Source organism: Temnothorax longispinosus, chromosome 10, assembly GCF_030848805.1.
Source record: "Temnothorax longispinosus isolate EJ_2023e chromosome 10, Tlon_JGU_v1, whole genome shotgun sequence".
Taxonomy (NCBI): Eukaryota; Metazoa; Arthropoda; class Insecta; order Hymenoptera; family Formicidae; genus Temnothorax; species Temnothorax longispinosus.
This window is the reverse complement of record NC_092367.1, coordinates 16,037,392-16,055,616: the sequence shown is the minus strand read 5'-3', so window position 1 is coordinate 16,055,616 and position 18,225 is coordinate 16,037,392. Positions and strand designations below refer to the sequence as shown.

The window sequence follows — 18,225 nt, the reverse complement described above, 5'->3', positions numbered from 1 at the left end:
TAATATTTTGTTACACGGTCGGCATTTAAATCGGTCCTAAAAATGTATTTTAAATTCGCGATCCCGTCGTCGGTAAAGTGGAGCACCGTCCGTTTTCCCGGCGCAACGTTCAAGCGGCGGGGAGTCGGCGGTCTGGGGCGTGGGGAGGGGGAATCGGAGTATCTCGCGACTCGCTGGCGCGGGCCAACTCGCCGCTCTCTTCACTCGTGTTGTGGCGCCGACGTGGTGCACGCGGACCGTTCCTGATTCCATCGGTCAGTGCCGGCAGGTGGTGGGTGTGTACGGAACGTTGTTTCGCCGTCTCTCCCGGTAGTCTATCGGCGCACGGAGGAAGAAGAGGAAGAGAATCAGCTCTCTCGAGTTCTCTCCACCCCAGCACCAGTCATGGGCGGTAAGTCCACGCGAGTCTTCGATTTCGGGCGAGAATTCCGGTGCGGCCGACACGCGGCTCGATTCGCCGGCCGATAACGTCGCTCGCCGGTCTTGACCCGATGACCTTCGTGCCGCTCGACTAGCTCAATCTCCCGTCCTCCCCCCTTCTCCTCCTCTCTCTTGCCCCTCGTGGTGCGACCGGTATCGGCGGAACGGATCCATGATCCATCCCATCGTTCGCTGATCGGGGAATCGTCGTTCACGTGTGACTCGAACATACCTATAGCAGGATTCTATGATTCTAGGGTCGATATTCATAGTCGTTTCTTATTTGAAGGCCGTCCTTAAGTATGTTTTAAAAGATGCTAATACGGCTCTGTAATTGGTTCATAATATCTTAAGCTCGTACTTAAGACGGTCTTAAATACAAGAACCGACTATGAATGGCCTTATAATTCTCTAACGACAGTTTTGGTCTCGTTGCGCAGATATTATATATGGAAAAAAAGTGCGCAATGATATCGAAATTGTCGTTGGAATTACAGAATCCCGCCTCTGGCTCGTCGGTGCGCCGCGCCGGCTCAATTGTTTTCGTTTTTTTTTTCTTGCGGACGGGCTTCAAAAAGTCGAATTTTTCAGCGACAATTCAAGCTGTTCGAATTTCTCGAACCCGGCGCGTCGATCGTGCAACTTCGCGCGTCGAGCTTTTCACTCGTCGTTTCCCGCTCGTTCCGATTACCACCGTGAACTTGTTCACAGATCGATCGAGGAATTACGATCGCGCGGAACGGCGGGTTTAAATTTGAAAATTTTCACGTTTCCCAGGGAAGAATTGTGTGTGCACGATCGTTTTTTGCCCAAAAGCCGAAAAATCCGGTACCGTTGAACGTGTTTCGAATGAAATTGGAGTGAAAGAGGGAGGAAAGCTTGAGCCCTCCGGCTGGAGGGAGTTAAATTACAGAAATCGCCGCTATAACTATAGAAGAGAACGGAGGCGTGGCTCAGATTCCGAAATATTGCAGCGTGTTCAGTCAGAAATATTATTATATAAGAATATATAAGTTCCTATATGTAAATTTTTCGCGCTTTCTGTATAAAGTCTTTGAAGTAACTTGCAAATAATCGAGTAATTATCGTCCGATTTAGAGACGACACAATCTCCCTAAAAGACCATCGTCATCTTCTCACAGACTGTCGCGCTAATTGGTCGCGTAATTAGCAAGAAAAGAGGCGAGGCTCGCGAGAAAGATCTTAACTGCGTTCCACGCGCTTCTCTCTCTCCTCTCCCTTTTACTCTCTCTCTGTCTTTCCGAACGCTGGATTCCTCGCGCATAAGAGAAACAAGATAAGTCAGCAGCGTCGTGTCGCCGGCGACGTATCTCTGACGTTTATTCCTGGCCGCTCCTCCTCCGAGCGGGAGAGAAACTCGGCGGCGCCTTGCCAAAGCGTGCTCCGAGAGCGCGCGCGACGGCTCCCGTATTTTTATTCTTCCGCAGAATCGCCCGCGTACTTTCGATGCCGCGAGGCCGAGATTTTTGCCGCTCCGGCTCGTCGTCACTCGCCGGATTGTTCGCGCGCAGGTGTGCCCGAATACGCGCCAGAAAGAATCGCGTCGGAGAGCGAGTCGCGACACTCGCGACACCGTCGACGATATATTTAGGGTTACGCCGTGTGTTTTTCTTTTTCGCGGGCGCAGCTTCGTTCGGGACGTACATGCACCTCGGATCCCGTCGTCCACGTGGGCAGGGAAATCTCGCGGCGCGCACGGAATAGATTCTGTCGTCGTGCGAGACCGACGATTCGGATAATCTCGCGCGGAGACCTTTCGATTTTATCTCGTGGAAGATACGAGCGTCGATTGTTCTCACTACCAATAATACCGGCGATCACGTCGCACCGGTCTCGAGTGTCCCGTGCATATCGATTGCGGCATATGTAATTGAGAGTTATATGCGATAAGAGAACGACGCTTATATCGATCGCCACCGGTTGTATCTTGATAATGGTGGGCGGGGAATATTTATTTTCCACGTAAAATCCAGGTCACTAATATCTGAGAACCTGCGATTTGTATACGTATTAAATTACCGGATGTGATGAGAGAAACATACCTGCGAAATAATATCCGACGCGTTGCAAGAAATAATTTGCAACAATATTTATTTTTCCAGATCATTAATATATATATTTGAGAAATTATGATAATTATATAATGATTGTAATAATTATATATAAATCTGCTATTTATAATTGTTAAATTATTGGATGTGATGAGAGAAACGTATTTGCAAAATAATATCCGATCCAAGAAATAATTCGAAGCAAAGTATCCCAAAAATTATCTTCCTCGCATACTTCGGATTTCGATGTGTTTCAAAGATTATTGATATTATCAGAATATAATCAAAGAGAGAGTTTCTCTACTTAAGTCATGCGTTTTCTAAAGAGAGCTGCCGCTTATCGATCAAAAATTCATTTTAAATAAACGAGATCTATTGATTTCAATGAATCGCCCTTCTTTAAAATTGCTAACGAAAAGCACGGATGATCGTCTTTGAATAATCATGTGTACTGCAAATTAGTTGTATATTTAAAAGAAACGACGTGTGAGATGCTCCGCACACGAGTCAACTAATTGTCAAGTTCATTGGACCCTTATCGGCGATACTATTTTTATGCGATCTCAATCTTGACCTCGTCTACTTTAGCCTCGGGCTTAGAAGTCTTCTCGGCATTAGAAGTCCGGGGCGCGTGTGCTCCTCGTAATGTGTTCTCGTCGTAAGAACAGACGATACGCGCGAGATTAGCATATAAATTAAAAGAAGAAACAAGCGTTCAAATTAAAAAAGGGGGAGAAGAAATGAGATCAAACACACTTTTAACTTGCCATATATTCTTTTCGAGTCTTTTATTCATAGATTTTCTCGCTTTTCTTTAGTACGGGATATAAATACAGTCGATTGCGGCCGTTAATTTCGGACTTGCTTCCTTTTAGCTTCTCAAACGTTTTAACTCCTGCAGCTGACGCTGGAAATAAATAAAATAATTTACAGGAGTTATTTAATTAACTTGCGGATTTTTTAGAATATATCTCTATAGTCGGCGATCGGTTTTCACTCTAAGATTTCGCGTTTTCACGTTTCCGCGTCTCGCGGAAAATCGCTCGAGGACTACACCCACGTTGCTGCGATTTCCAGCCGCGAAATCTCACATGAGGAATCTTATCAGGTTCACAAACTCCGACGCTCGCGAGTGCTTGACCTAACGCAAGACGTATGAATGCATTTCGCTACGAGAATGCGAGAGACCGGCTCGCTATTATAAGAGCTGGAAGAGCGGGCTTGTATAAATATAAACCTATGCCGGCAGTCTGGCTCCTCGGGTTTCGGGTATTCTCGCGCCATAATGTAATACGTGGAAAGCCTCACCTCCGCATCTCTCAAAGGGAAGATGCAACCCTCGCGACATTAAATATAGCGGGTGTAGGACTAAAATATTTTCCCCGTCCCGCGCGCCGCGTCTCTCGTTGCAATTTATACGCGAAACGACAGCCCTTCGTGCCCGGGACACGGAGTTTAACTATCCCGCTTCAAAATCACACACGCTGAAAGACTAATTGCTCCACTTTAAAATTAGGAAGAATTCTGGCGCAGAATTTTCGTTTTCTTCACAGATTCACCCGATTCATCGATCGCGAGTTCTATTTCTCTATTTTAATCTTGAATATTTTTGTAACTAGTACTTTTGTTACAATTCTTCTCTTCTCGGTCGATTTGTGTTACGTGACAGTAACTGAACGTTCGACGTTATATTTTATGTTACTTCGTCCAAATAGCGAAAGTTAGTTTCTGTTAGATGGGAGACAGATAGGCGGGCGAAACATGCCTCGCGCGATCAATTAAATTAGGCGTGACGGAAATGCGTGAAAACATATAGAGAACAGCGAGCGGAGAGAGAGAGAGAGAGAGAGAGAGAGAGAGAGAGAGAGAGAGAGAGAGAGAGAGAGAGAACAGATAACATCGAGCTTTGACGTGACTTCGCTCTTGAGAACATCGGCAGCGAGAAATCCGATCCTCGAGTCCTGAGCCCCTCTTCTTTCTCCGCTTCTTCCTCTCTCGCCCTCCGCGCTCCGCCGTGACTCATTATTGTCCGTCACCAACGTTTATCCGCTCCGGATTCTAACGCGTTCGCCCACGCGTATTTCGGCGTAACGACATTAGGACGACATTACGCCACGTGCGATCTTATTACGATCTCCGAGTCATCGGGAGCATATCATTGGAGAACGTCGCTTGCCGGGCCTCGATACGTGCTTCCTTTCCGTTACTCACGGAGATTTTTGCATGAATCGCGTGAATATCATGTGGGATTAATGGTGTGATCGAACGTCCCCAATCACGTGTACATACGATGACAGTCTTCCTCGTTCACGAGGTTATCGTGTGCCTCGGGCCTTATTTGTCCAAATCCCTAATTCGCGTCAGTGCTAACAGCACCGAGTAGATCTTGATGCGAGATATTATTGCGAACGAGTCCCGATTAGAAATCACTGCAATGAGACCGCTTCGACATTCTCATTAAGATAAAATGGACTTCGCATCTATACCGTTATATTCGTAGTGTAAAATTATATTCAATTTGAGTTATTTTTAATCATTCTTATATAGGTTGCCACACTGCTTTTACTCGATATGTCGTTAATTCAATTGAAACAATGTTAATTTAACCAAACTAATGCATGGAGTTAAAATATTGTTTTGTGTTAAAATACAAGTACACTGCAAATCTAAGTATGTTATTTTTACACGAATAAACGTCCAAAAATAACACATTAGACTGAAGCTCTTTTTACATGTTTTTTTTGTGTTAAAATGACGTGTTTAAAACTGCAAGAAATGTGTAAGAAGAGCTTTAGCTAAAATAACACACTTGGATTTGCAGTGCAATAAATTTCGACACACACATGGTAGTTAAAATTAACAAAACTCAAGATATATTGATTTGAATTTCCGTCTTTAATATATAATAGTGTATGCTTGCGGAGGTTTCATTCAAAATATTTTCTTGATCTAGGGGACACTCCGCGGCGTGTATTATATCTATATATATATATTGATACATCATTTTACGTCACAAGTGTGTCTAATTATCAGTTTCCTTGATATTTAATAGCAAATATTGTCCACTTCTAGCGATCTTTTTCCGACCGATCGACGAACTTTGAACCGATAACGAACCGATAGCGAACCGATGAGTTGTGCACCGCCAAGCACATCTTGGCGCCATTCTTTCGTCTTGTTTATTATTGTCTTTATCGGCGCGTAAGAAAGTCGACTGCGTTAAATTTAGTACGTTTGAAGAGTATAATTATACATACAATTATTATATGTACGATTCCGAGGCAGAATGTTCTAACGTAATCATCTTTCTCATCCTCTATTCCGATTCAAATAAATGCGCAAATGCGACGGTTTAAAGATCACGCAACAAGATTATAAATCATGCACCAAGTATCTTGCAATTTTGCAAAAGACGATCGCGGGGGACCGGAGGCCGTGTCCCGTCGTAGATCCACCTAAGAATAGGGTGACGTGTTTTATCCAGGGGGGAAAATAGAGCACAGCCAAAATCCGCTGGTCTGCTCACGCGCGGATGAGGATAGTATCAAATAGATATCAAATAGAAATAGGATATACGTTATAAATAAATGCGCGATAATTTTGCGCCTGTGAAAAACACGAGGTACGCCTCTGCGTCTCCCTCGCTCTGCCAAGTTTTCACTGCGTAGGTAAAAATTTTTGCACGTGCCCCAAGGTTGGGATTTTGCGACTTAAACGCCGCTTCCGTTGTCATGCGTTTAATAAACGATTTGCGTAACCGCGCATGAGTAGTTGCGCGAAAGCAATGCATTTGCATTTGTTTGCATATGCTGTCCATTTGACGCTACAAAATGCTTTGAAGCGTTCTTCTTCTTCTTCTTTCTTCACTGAAAGAAAGGAGGAAAAGAATGCTTCGAAGCATTTGTAGTGTTAAGTAGAACCGCAGTCAGAAACACATTTGCGAGAATTTACTTACTTTTCCAGTAATAAAATATACTGAAAAATTTGTAGAAGTGAATGTGAAAATTTAATGCGCTAAATGTGGCAATTTTATTACGGCAAAGACTATTAAGAGTTCGAGAGCTTTTGGACCCCCCGTGTATGAGAAATCTATTTTGAAATTATCAGAGAAAAGCAAGGATTTATCTTATTTCATAAAACTTTTGTCCACTGGAAAGATAATCTGCTAGGGATCACTGAAAATTTTCTTCTTTTAAGGACATGTAGCATGTCTATGATGCGAAACGCAGTCGCGAACATAAATGTCGCGAGAAATAATTGCTTACAATTAAAGCTCTCTTGATGTCGCGTTAGGAGGAAGTGAGACCGATGCGAGAGAGCTCTAATTATATCCGGACTTGGGAGGCTGCCAACGTCACCTTCGTTTTCGGCTTTTACCTTTCGTCTGGCGTCTCTCTGCTTGCATTCTTCTGCGCTCTCGCGGCAGGACCGCGTCGGGGATGCACCCGAATTTTTGTATCTACGAAGACACCGATATTTATTCCAGACACCGGTAGCGACGCAATTTTTCACATTCGCCAAGAATTTGATAAAAAATTCTGAACATCGATCACTCTGATTTATGAACATTGCAAAGCACAGTAATATTTTTTGTTTGTCATTCGTAAAAGTAATAGACATTTCTCACGTCGTTGCAATCCCTTCGCAGCGGTTTACATAGTTCTTTTTCTTTCGTGAATCTGAGGTATCGACGCCTGTATATAAAAGTGCACGTTTGTAAAATGTATATACGGCATACGCGATAACATTTGAACTTCGCGGAGTTCGTTGGCATAATTTTACAGCCTATCTTTATTGCGCTTACGTAAGATATTGCGGTTAATTTGGGAGTCAGCGTTAACCGTGAAATTAAGTCGGCTTTTACCGCTTATCAGCGCGCGAAGTCAAAATTCGCTTCGCACATATTAGTCTTTCTTGTGCTGCCTCGGAATTGAATCGAAGGACATCCCACAAGAACGTATTTACATACAAAATACGTGCCATTTATTTTCTAAGTCTCGCGAGACTCTCACCAGATACAGCTCATTAGCGACGCTATTCGTTAAAAACACATGGTCACAACGCTGAACTTCTTTCTCGCCACTTCTGAACCAAGCTCTTACGTGTTTATTGTAAAATGCACGTGGAAATTTAAAAAAGAAATGTGTAATTTCTAGATTAATTGAACAAAGTTAATCGTTCATAATTCGGACTAAATTAATCGACGTTTTTGACGTTCAGCAAACGCGAGAGACTAAAGAAGAAATGAAGAAGCAAATTTTTCCTTAATTGTCTTCAGCCGAAGGCAGATATAATGGAGGAAAAACAATTTTTAGTTGTAATAAGATGTCTGTATTGAATTTTCGGACCTAAAGATTCGTCAAGATGGCCTTGGACGACACTAATATTCTATCGCGTGCGCATTTATATTCACGTGTTCTGGACACGTCCACTGGATGCAGCGACGTAGATTTAAACGTCAGCCTCGCCGGCGTCTAATAGCATCTAAAATAGATCGCGGCCCGGGTGCGTCGAATAGAAGCGAATGCCCCGTCAAGCGTTTTATCGGGTCTTTCTTCGTCTTTCAGGATATGCATGGGTTACACTGGCTACGAACGATGCCTACTCCCTGGGCGCGCTGGTCCTGGCGCACTCGCTACGTCGGGTCGGCACCAGGCACGACTTGGCCTGCCTGGTCACTCCCGGAGTTACGGCGACCATGAGGTATCGTCCTTGCCCAAGTTCAATACAGCGATTACCGGAGGGCAACACGTCATACGCATGCCGATTCGTGCTGGGGAAAATAAAGACGAAAATATTTTCGTAGCATTTGTACTTATTCGACATTAGATTGTTATTCGTGTTATTACAACAAAAAACTCGAACATACTTTTCATAAGAATTATTTAAATTTGTTGGGGATCAGTTTTCGTCTATAGTTTATTTAATAAAACTCATGAAAGATGTATCGTGAGATCAGAATCGTGCATTAAATTAGTAACAGCGTATTGTTCCGCCAAGCTTTCAAATTTTGAAATATCAGTAATTTTTATTGGAATTAAGAGGTTCTCAAAGAATCAAACTTCATAAGATCAGTCAAGTTAACAAGCCTAATATATTAATAAGTAGGACAATCAACGAGCAAAAACGGTTCTACACAATGACATTGATCAGATTTTAATTGCATTGTGTAATCAGTGTTTTTTTTTTGCGCCAGGGAAAAATTGGCGGCAGTATTCTCCTTGGTGCAGGAAGTCAATGTTCTCGACTCGAAGGACGAGGCGAACCTGGCCTTGTTAGCTAGACCAGAGTTGGGCATCACGTTTACCAAGTTGCACTGTTGGAGGCTAACTCAGTACGAGAAGTGTGTATTCGTTGACGCAGACACGCTTGTGAGTAACCCGAAATTTTATTTAAATTATAATTAATATATTTGTTACGTACTCTTTATTTTATACAATATTATTTTTACATTTAAAACTGACATTAAAATTGGAATTGGAATTATAATATTCGAGCTTTTAATTCTATACTACTATTCATTTTTTGATGTAATACATTTGAAAAGCGAGTTAATATTATTTAATAATAAAACAAAATAATATGCAGTATAAAAGACAAGCAAAATTGTTATACGAGTTAAACTATCACGTCACTGTAGATATGTTTCATGTTTTTAGGTCATACGAAATTGCGATGAGTTATTTGAGCGAGAGGAATTATCGGCCGCGCCTGATGTCGGCTGGCCTGACTGCTTTAATTCCGGAGTATTTGTGTTCAGACCGTCTCAACAAACGTTCGCGTCAATCACCGCGTTCGCCGCCGCCAAGGGCTCGTTCGACGGCGGCGATCAAGGCTTATTGAACATGTACTTCAGCGACTGGGCCAGTAAGGACATCTCCAAACATCTACCGTTCATCTACAACATGTGTTCCACCGCGACGTACTCCTACCTTCCCGCATTTAAACAGTAAGCGCTCGCGCTCTTTCGATTCGCCACGATTAAATCCTTTTCCGTTTTCTAATTCTCATTTACATTTCTAGATTCGGCGACGACGTGAGAATAATACACTTTATCGGCATAACGAAACCGTGGTTACAGTATTTCGATACCCTGACCGGTACCGTCGAGCCACCACCTGGAGCGGCACATTTGCAACCGCTGTTGCAATTGTGGTGGAACATATTCTGCGAGCGAGTGCATCCCCAACTGTCGCCCTCGATGGTAAGTTTAACAATTATTCGTTTTAACGCAGTATGCATTTAATATGCTAAAATGACGAATGATACTTCTAAACTGACACTCAAAATGCATACCTATTTTTTTAAATCAAATTTTGTACATCTGATAAAGAGAGATTTTTCTTGTCCATGTTTTAATGATATGTGAATAACGCATTTTTTCTCATTTTACACTTGTGCATTTGGCTGCGAAAAATAATAATACCGCAATTTCTCTTTCTTATACTCATGCATTCGTTTTATAAGCAAAGCAGTGAGCAATTATATTCAATTATAAACAAGACGAGGGTAAGATACTCTTACATACGCGTCTCTACTGCTTGTAGTTTTCCAATAGATTATTTTCCATATTTTAGTATTATTATTTGTGTGAAATGAATAAGATTTATTTATTTTGTCGTATATTCGATAAAAATTACAATGTAATTCTGAGAGTTTCCAGTAAACAGTTTTATCTCAAATCTTTCAGAATTTTTACTGGCGAATATCAGAGTTGCATTGAGTTCGCGATCTTTTTGTAAATATAGCTATACAAATCTAAAGTTTCTCGAAATGCTTGCATTTTTTATGACTTTTTTCAATGCTGTATGGAAGCTTGCATCATAAGTGGTAGCATTTGAGAATATAATCATAGCTATGTTTTTTTTGCTGCATCTTTATACGATATAAAGTGTGTAAATTTTTTTTGCACTTTAAATATATTTTGAACCCAAGATTCTCTAAAAAGAATCCCTTATTAATCGTGTTTTATGGGGTTCAAGATATAGTCTTGATTTGCAATTTTCTTTGTACATATTTGTATAGTGCATATTAATAGCTGCATTTAATTTTATATCTATATAATTTCATGATATATGAATAATATGATTCTATATAGATATAAGTATTATATTTTTAGTAGAATGCAATGAGAATTTATGTATGCACTTTTTATCTCATAACAATTTACCAAACGAATAATGCAGCTATTAGTATAACGGATTTTTCTAGTATTAAACCAGTGTCTATTTTTTTTCTTTGATCTCTGTTCTTTCTAACTCATACACTTGTAACTCGTGTAAAAATTTAATTCGGCCGCTATATATAATAACATTTAATTGCATTATTCGTAATATCTGTAATGGCTGGGTCGAGCATGAATGTTATTCGTGTGGCATTTTGAAGCTATTGATATAATACCAGAAAATATTTTATTTACGGTGGAATAACATTTTACATTATTGCTACCGTGTAATGTCAGATATGGAAAACATGACGCTGTAAGAAAAATGGACACTGTCAAACACTTAGTTCAATACTAACCGATCGAGTGTGCATTTTTCTGTTTTGGCATGATGCTTGCATAGGCCACCAGCACATTGGCTCCAATTTGGCACGCATTTGCTCCTCGGTCCTATGTACCCCCCTATCCCAAGATCTCCGATTGCTCCGACGCAACAAACGGCAACACGTACAACTCTCGGATTCCGGATTTCTCCGAATTTAAAGATCCCTGGGAAGGGTACTCCCCGCAAAACGATCCGCCTTCGACCGACAATAGCGCACCGAGTGACAAGGGCGGAAACTGTTACTGCGGAGTTAAATACGAGGAAGAAGCGAATGTTGTTCGTCAAAGTGATCACAATGCAACTCAACATAATCAACAATTTTACTGCGAGCAACAGCACTCTTCCTACACGCCCATTCAAACGTATGATCAACATCGAGAACATGCGACTTCTTACTCCGGAGAGAATCGCAATCAAGAGCATTCTGTACAGCACACTGAACCTCATAATTGGCAGCAACACAGCGAACATCACGTTGAACAGCACCAGCATAATGAACAATGGACTGAACAGAGACATCATCATGTGCAACATCAGCATCACGAGCAGCAACATTACAACGAGCAGAGACGATACAGCGAGCAGCACCAGCAGTTTCATCAACATGATTGTCACAGAAATAAAGCGGATGATCATCATCAGCATCAATCAGTTCAAGAATTGCAGCCTGCCGACGTGAGGCACGAGAGTCACGCGCAGCACCACGCCAGTGGTAATAATCAAGCTAGTCATCAAAGTGTACATTATCTGAGTCAAATTGTTTCTCATAATGAGTCTCATGCGCAGCACGACAAGAATAGTGAGCAGGCGTTAGAAGCTGCGAATAATAAAGCGGACACGCGGAGAATCGATTTCCTTCCTCCTCCTCCCGCACCTTGTACAGATCTCCACAATGTAGCCACGCGATCTGACCCGAATGTAACGGAACATCTAGACAATGCAAATGTAAGTAATTGTTCCCATATCCTTTTTTTTTCTAAATTCGAGTCGAATATATTATCACTGTACGCTTTTGTACATGTTTCTGAGAATATATCCGCTTTATTTTGCTAAAAAAGAAAGATTATGAACGCTTTATGATAATTATAACTATACTGCTGTAAAAGCAACTTTTTATGTCATCGGTGTATTTATTTCGACAATGCTTGGGACATTACTTGCACTTTTATTGGGAATATTTGTTCGATACATAATTTCAAATCAGTTTGTTTGCCACTTATTTATTACGTAAAAATTTTCATTTTGTGTAGTGGGCCAAATATAAATAATTCCGTTTATTTTCTGGGAAACGTAACGGTTTATCAATTCATCTTTGTGTGTACTAACCCGTATTACTTCCACATTATATTCGTAACACGTGCATCCTATTTTAAAGTGTCATCATGTAAGTAGCATCAGCTTTGTATTATAGTACGTATACGTGATTTGTCTTGAGGAATGCAGAAGAGATAAAATTGCTTGAAACGTGTGTGTTTATCGTATACTTGTCATTAATTGATTCTTTGATGTTGCGAGCGGTTTGAAATGAAGAAATATTCTTTTTAATTGCACACAGGCGGGTATCGCTGGTGCTCTGGCTCAAATAACGTTGGGCGAAGCGAGGAGCGCCGAGCAAGTAGCCCTGGAGGAGCACATGAGGAAGCAGAGCTGGGAACAAGGACAGATCGACTACATGGGTCGCGACAGCTTTGACAACATATGGAAGAAGATCTGCTCGACGCTCTCCATCGCGCCGCAACGGCAACCAACTCCGCCTAAAGAGGTAATTTAATGTCGAATAACATATTCATGATGTGATGAGCAAGCTTAGAAATTACCGTGCTAAAGTCATAATTAAAACATCATCAGAGACACAGTTATTTTCATCTTTAAACAGCTAGATCTAAAAAAAGTTGCATAAGCAATGGTGAAAACTATTCTGGTAATGAATAATTCATATCGCGATGAATATTCGTAGGATACCGCTGCTTTGGAGACTACTGTAATAGAGGCTGCTGCAAAAGAGACTGCTGTAGAAAAGACTGCTGACGCACCTGCAGATGTCAAAGTGGATAAACCAGCCGGTACGTCGCTCTCTTATACATGAAATCGCGTTATCGTAAAGAAAATTGTAATAAAATATTTGAAGCGCATTTTTTTATGAATCTGAATTACAGGTAACCATATGTCATAAATTAGAATATTTCATGCACGCAGAAACTGAAATAACAACACGATATTCGACTCAACGGGCACTGTTCGCCAATCGTCAAAATAATTAAGGAGATGCGAGATATACTTTTGAAATAATTTTATGTGCTCACGATGCAAAGCCATTAACTGTTTCCTCGAGTATGCTTTGCGTTTTTGTTTGTTTTTTTCGTTCCACTTAATACAGCATGTGATAGTTTTATAATTTCGAATTGAAGACGTCGAGCGAGGAAACGATTGAAAAACGATATGCTTAGATGGATACGCGAATTTGTTGCGATATTTCGAGCGAAAAGTACAAAACGTATATACTCTTGTTAATGCAATTGATCTAGTTTGAGTGTTTGTGAAACAGGAACAGAGGACAGCAACTAACAGATCCTGGCGCCATAGCATTGCTGCGTCTTGTATTATCGTTTTGCTTTAATGGGGTAAATATTTTATGTACTCACACAAAACATCACGTTCTGACATTATTACTTCTTTTTTATTCTACTTCAGAATTATTTAAAACAATACAATGCATCTAAAATCAATTGTGTTGTTAATCTTATTGCTAGATTAGGTACTTTTTAAACCTTTTTAGCTACCTTTTTGTTACTATAAGATTGCCTTTTTTACTTTATATTGAAATTTTTTTACTTTAAAAATGTTTTTAGCTTGTTTAAGAAAGATTCTTTAGAAATACTATATCTTTAAATCAGTGAACTGTATACACTTTCAACATATTTTTAAAGCTGTGTACGTAATCGATATATAAAATGAAATGTATATGTATATGCGAACAAAAAGTGTGAGGTACAATCTAATACGAATACTTTGAAAATTGTTACGTTATGCTTTTGTATGAATAACACGCTTTTATAAATCATAGTTATTTACTAATTAAACATTTTGCATTAAATATTGCTTCTTTAACCCACTGCGACATGATCGGCTTTCCTTCATTCTTCAAACAAGTTGTCATGCATTACATGTGCGAAATATTGTGCTATGTCTATTACATGCTTTATATGCTTTATGTTAACAACGAGCACATGAGCGTTATTTATAGTTTACATGCGGATTCATATACATTTGGTCTTCCAAAATGCTTAGCAAATGTATATTATTATTTATGACCATATTCACGGTTTACTCGCATACATTGTATTGTTTAAACTCGTGGCACATTTTGATATGTTGGAACGAAATCGGATTTTCTCATCGTGATCATCAATCATCGCCTATTCTGCTTAAAATTACGAGATGTAAATATGCGATCTTTTCGATATTAATCGATAATTTTACTTCTATTTAAATTAATTTAAGAAAACGGTCTTTATTCACCGTATAGAATTTTTGCACGATTTCTTCGCTCAATTTTCTAGAATAGTTCTTTCTGTACGTATGTATTTGTTTGATCGCGTTTATATTTGTCATTTCCGTTTTTTCTTCATTAGTTGAAGCGAAAGATCCAACGCAATCTCTGATATGCGAAGTTTCCAAAGAGGAGAAACTTTCGGCGACGCAAATCCCCGAGCAGGAAGCACCCGCAACGAAAGTATCTAGCGAGCTGGTACAATCGGGAGACGCTTGTGCGAAACCGACAACGGAACCAAAGGATGTAAAATCATGCGAGATCAGTACTTCAGTGCCTCCGCCGCAACCGCTGGCGGAATCTCTGCTCGCTAGAACAACTGCGGAACAATGCGAGCTCGCAAGTCCGCAGACAACGCAGAAAGCGGCGCCTCAAAGCGAAAGTCTTTTCGAAGCGAAAGAACCGCAACAAGCTGATTTGCAAACATCCCTCTTGGTTTGCAAATTGCCTGCGCAAGAAGCAGCTACGCCGGTTACGCAAATTGGTAGTACCGAGACTCCGAAGACTCCAGCTTCCGCTGCTCAAGACGCAACGCAATCTGCAGCTCCGATTAGCGTAATCAGTCTGCAGGACATTGCTATAACTTCTCCTGCAACGCCAATAGAAGACATTGCGAAACGTGTAATCGAATCCGTGCCCGACGTAACACAGCCTCTCACGATAGACCCGGGCGAACGGCACGCGGAGATGCTGTTGGCGGCTTCCGAGATCTCCACTGTGAGTCCCGTGCCTATTCAGGTGGCGGAATCAGTTCTCCAGGCTGAGCCCAAGGAATCCGTGTTGGGTGCAGCTGTGGCCGTGAGCGATCAGGCAATTGCTACGACGGTCACAGCCGTGCACGAGTCCACGGATATCGCTTCTGCGCCGACCTCGCTCGAGTCCGTTCAGTTGAACGGATCAGCTTGCGAAGTTGAGAGACGCGGCGATGTCACGAGAGACGCGGCTCCAGTTCCCGGTTTACCGGAAAAGACTGATGCTCCTCCTCAGGCGGCCAAGGAATCAGCGAGTGACTTAGTTACCAAAGACGTGCCATCAGAAGTACCGCCTGCTACTGAAGGAAAAACATTTATCAGTAGCAGTGTGGTGCCCTTAGGAACATCGTCTGGAAAAGAATCAGCGGAACAGGTTGCGAGAACAGAAGCGAAGCCATCAGAACAGATTGCGAGAACCGAAACAGTGGAGGCGAAGCCGGCGGAGCAGATTACAAAGACGGAAGCCAAGGAAGAAAAGTCCGCGGAGCAAGCTGCAAAAGTCGAGACAACGGAAGCGGCTGCGCAAGCTGAAGTAACAGAAACACCGTCTACCGAGCAAGCTAAAGTAGCGGAAGCGGCAGGAGCGAGATTCTGGACCGAAGTTCTGGAGTCGTCGCCGATCAGTGAGCCGAGTTCGCCACTGGAAGAACCCATTGAAGTGAAACAGCCAAACGTGCCATTAACACCGACAGTGACTGAGGCCACCCCGCCGACCAGTCCGTCCACGGAGAGCGCGCAGGAGGCGGACGCGAAGAAGAGCCTGAAGAAGTCCGACTCGACGGACGGCGCCGACGGCGGGGAGGGCGCGGACAAGAAGGCGAAGAAGGTGGTGAAGAAGGTGACGAAGAAACCGAAGGCGAAGCCCGACGAGGCGGCGCCCTCAGCCGCGACGGAGGTCACCGCCGCGGACGGCTCGCAGAGCAAGTCGAAGAAGTCCGTGAAGACGACGAAGAAGACCGGTACGAAGACCCTGGAGGCCGACACGAGCGTGCCGGAGACACCACCGCCTACGGCGCCGGCCGGCGCCGTCGGCGTCGATGCGCCCGTTCCGCCCAAGCGGAAGACGAAGGGCGGAACGAACGCGAAGGGAACGACCGGCAAGAAGCCCGAGACGGAGGAGTAACCGAATCCGAGCCGACAATAATTAACGGTCTCGAATAGCGCGCTGGAGCATCGAGAAGAGAACTTTAATCCTTTTGAGACTTCGCGTTCCCGGAAGCCTAAGTATTTTCGCGCATACTCTTTTTTTTACGATTTTCTTAAGATAAGAAGATTCCCCGTGAGATCCCCGATCTTTTATCAGCTGCAAAGCGTAGTAGACACTCTAGAAGATTGTCGCGACATAGTCCGAACGCTGTCTCGGAAGGATTAAAAGATACGTTAGAAGATCACACTCGCTAGTCTGTTATGGTTTTCTTTTTTTATATACTTTTAATATATGTCTCGCGAGAGTTTCTATATCGCCGTTGAACCTCGATACCGCGTTCGTCGCGGGGATATCGAGCGATACCGAGAGTTTAATCGACGACGATACAAATAATTCGTGTTCATACGAGTCGCGTTACTCCACTTGTCTTGTTTATTTTTTATTTTTTAATTAACGATATACTCGCTTCTCCCGCTATGGTTTGTTCCTGCCTGTATCTTCTTAGATATCGTACTCGTGTAATTATACCGTTTCCTCGAGCCAACACGTTGCTCGGGGCCAAGGGTCTCGCGCATCCTGAAATGTTAATGAGCCCGAGTCTCGCCCGAGCGACGCGAGCTCCAGTGTCTCATTGCGAGCGAGCATTTTATACATGTTTATTCGCTTCGACGAATCTGCCAGAGCTGAGATTATCAGCTGTGATTGATTCGGTTGCGCGAAGCCACGTTTTTATCGCGAATGCGGCGTCAGGATCGTGTGTCGCCTTTGCCGTGCAGTCCGACGCAGTCCGACGTTTCTCGCACCGACCTGTGAGATCGCCGACGAGGGAGAGAAAGAGGCCCATGTTTTATTCACACGCATCGTGTACACGTGTGTGACGTGTGTGTGTGTTTTGTCTGCATCGATCGAGCGAGACGGCAGATGAAAGGCAGGTCGGCTTGTCTAACGGATTCAATTATTGTAATTTCATCAGGAAACGAGAGAAGGAGAGAGAGAGACACAGAGAGCAATGAGCTAATTTATTATACGAGAACAATGTAAGCAATAGAACGGCAACTGAGATATTACGTGAGAAAACTGAGCGGCTCACCTTTTTGTATACTCATATATATTATATATTAGATATATTATATATATTAAATTATATTTTACAGTGTGTATTTTTACTGAATCTGTCTCGTTGATATTTCTAAAAAAAAAAGAAGAACGTTCATCTTTTCCACATGCTATGTTGTACAAATAACAAATTTCTTACTCTAATTTAGATTTAAGCAGGTCAAGACGGTTCTTTCTCAAGTACGAGGTATCGATCTTTCGAAAGAACCATCACGCAACTCGCTGCGACGTAGCATAACGCAACTGAAAGCTTTTTAATAATGATGAAAAGAGAAGCCTTTGCCGATCCGTTTCGCAGGAAATAAGTTGTAGGAGATACTCCAAAGACGCAGTGTAAGATTTGTAACAAGACTTATCGTCAATAAAACACGTGTCGTCAATGAGAAACAATATTATTATTAGAAAGTTGTCAACGGGTAAATTAATAATGTATAATTATATTAATGTGATACGTATATATAATATAGCTTCAGTTTCAGTTTTGTTGTAAGCATAAAAAAACGCGAGAAGAAGCGCGACCTAAACGGGTATTTAAACATCAAGTTTCAAGAAAAAAATTGGCTAAGGATATATTTAACTAAAGAAGACATCACAGAATATACGCTTCTTTATTATAGTC

At 42.1% G+C, this 18,225-nt stretch overlaps 1 protein-coding gene across 5 annotated transcripts; it reads left to right on the top strand.

The window, feature by feature from the left end:
- Nucleotides 1-176: 176 nt before the first annotated feature.
- Nucleotides 177-17,986, top strand: Gyg (glycogenin 1). Of its 5 annotated transcripts, XR_011733845.1 has the most exons (10): nt 177-391; nt 8,060-8,195; nt 8,689-8,863; nt 9,152-9,441; nt 9,516-9,696; nt 11,060-11,986; nt 12,597-12,803; nt 12,999-13,104; nt 13,587-13,662; nt 14,674-14,813. XR_011733845.1 is itself a non-coding variant. In XM_071789679.1 (9 exons), exons 1-9 carry the CDS (start codon nt 385-387, stop codon nt 13,212-13,214), a joined length of 2,046 nt encoding a protein of 681 aa, XP_071645780.1. In that variant the 5' UTR covers nt 177-384; the 3' UTR covers nt 13,215-13,580. The 5 variants fall into 5 exon arrangements, 4 of the variants coding, with proteins under 4 accessions (XP_071645780.1, XP_071645777.1, XP_071645778.1 ...); XM_071789679.1 differs by lacking the exons at nt 13,587-13,662; nt 14,674-14,813 and adding an exon at nt 13,198-13,580; XM_071789676.1 differs by lacking the exon at nt 13,587-13,662 and having other exon boundaries at nt 184-391; nt 14,674-17,986.
- Nucleotides 17,987-18,225: the final 239 nt, after the last annotated feature.

What these genes read in the sequence shown, in the direction of transcription:
- Gyg (XM_071789676.1), top strand. An exon ending in TCGTTGACGCAGACACGCTT is followed by an intron (nt 8,864 to 9,151) that starts GTGAGTAACCCG and finishes TCATGTTTTTAG; the next exon opens with GTCATACGAAATTGCGATGA. An exon ending in TACCTTCCCGCATTTAAACA is followed by an intron (nt 9,442 to 9,515) that starts GTAAGCGCTCGC and finishes TTACATTTCTAG; the next exon opens with ATTCGGCGACGACGTGAGAA.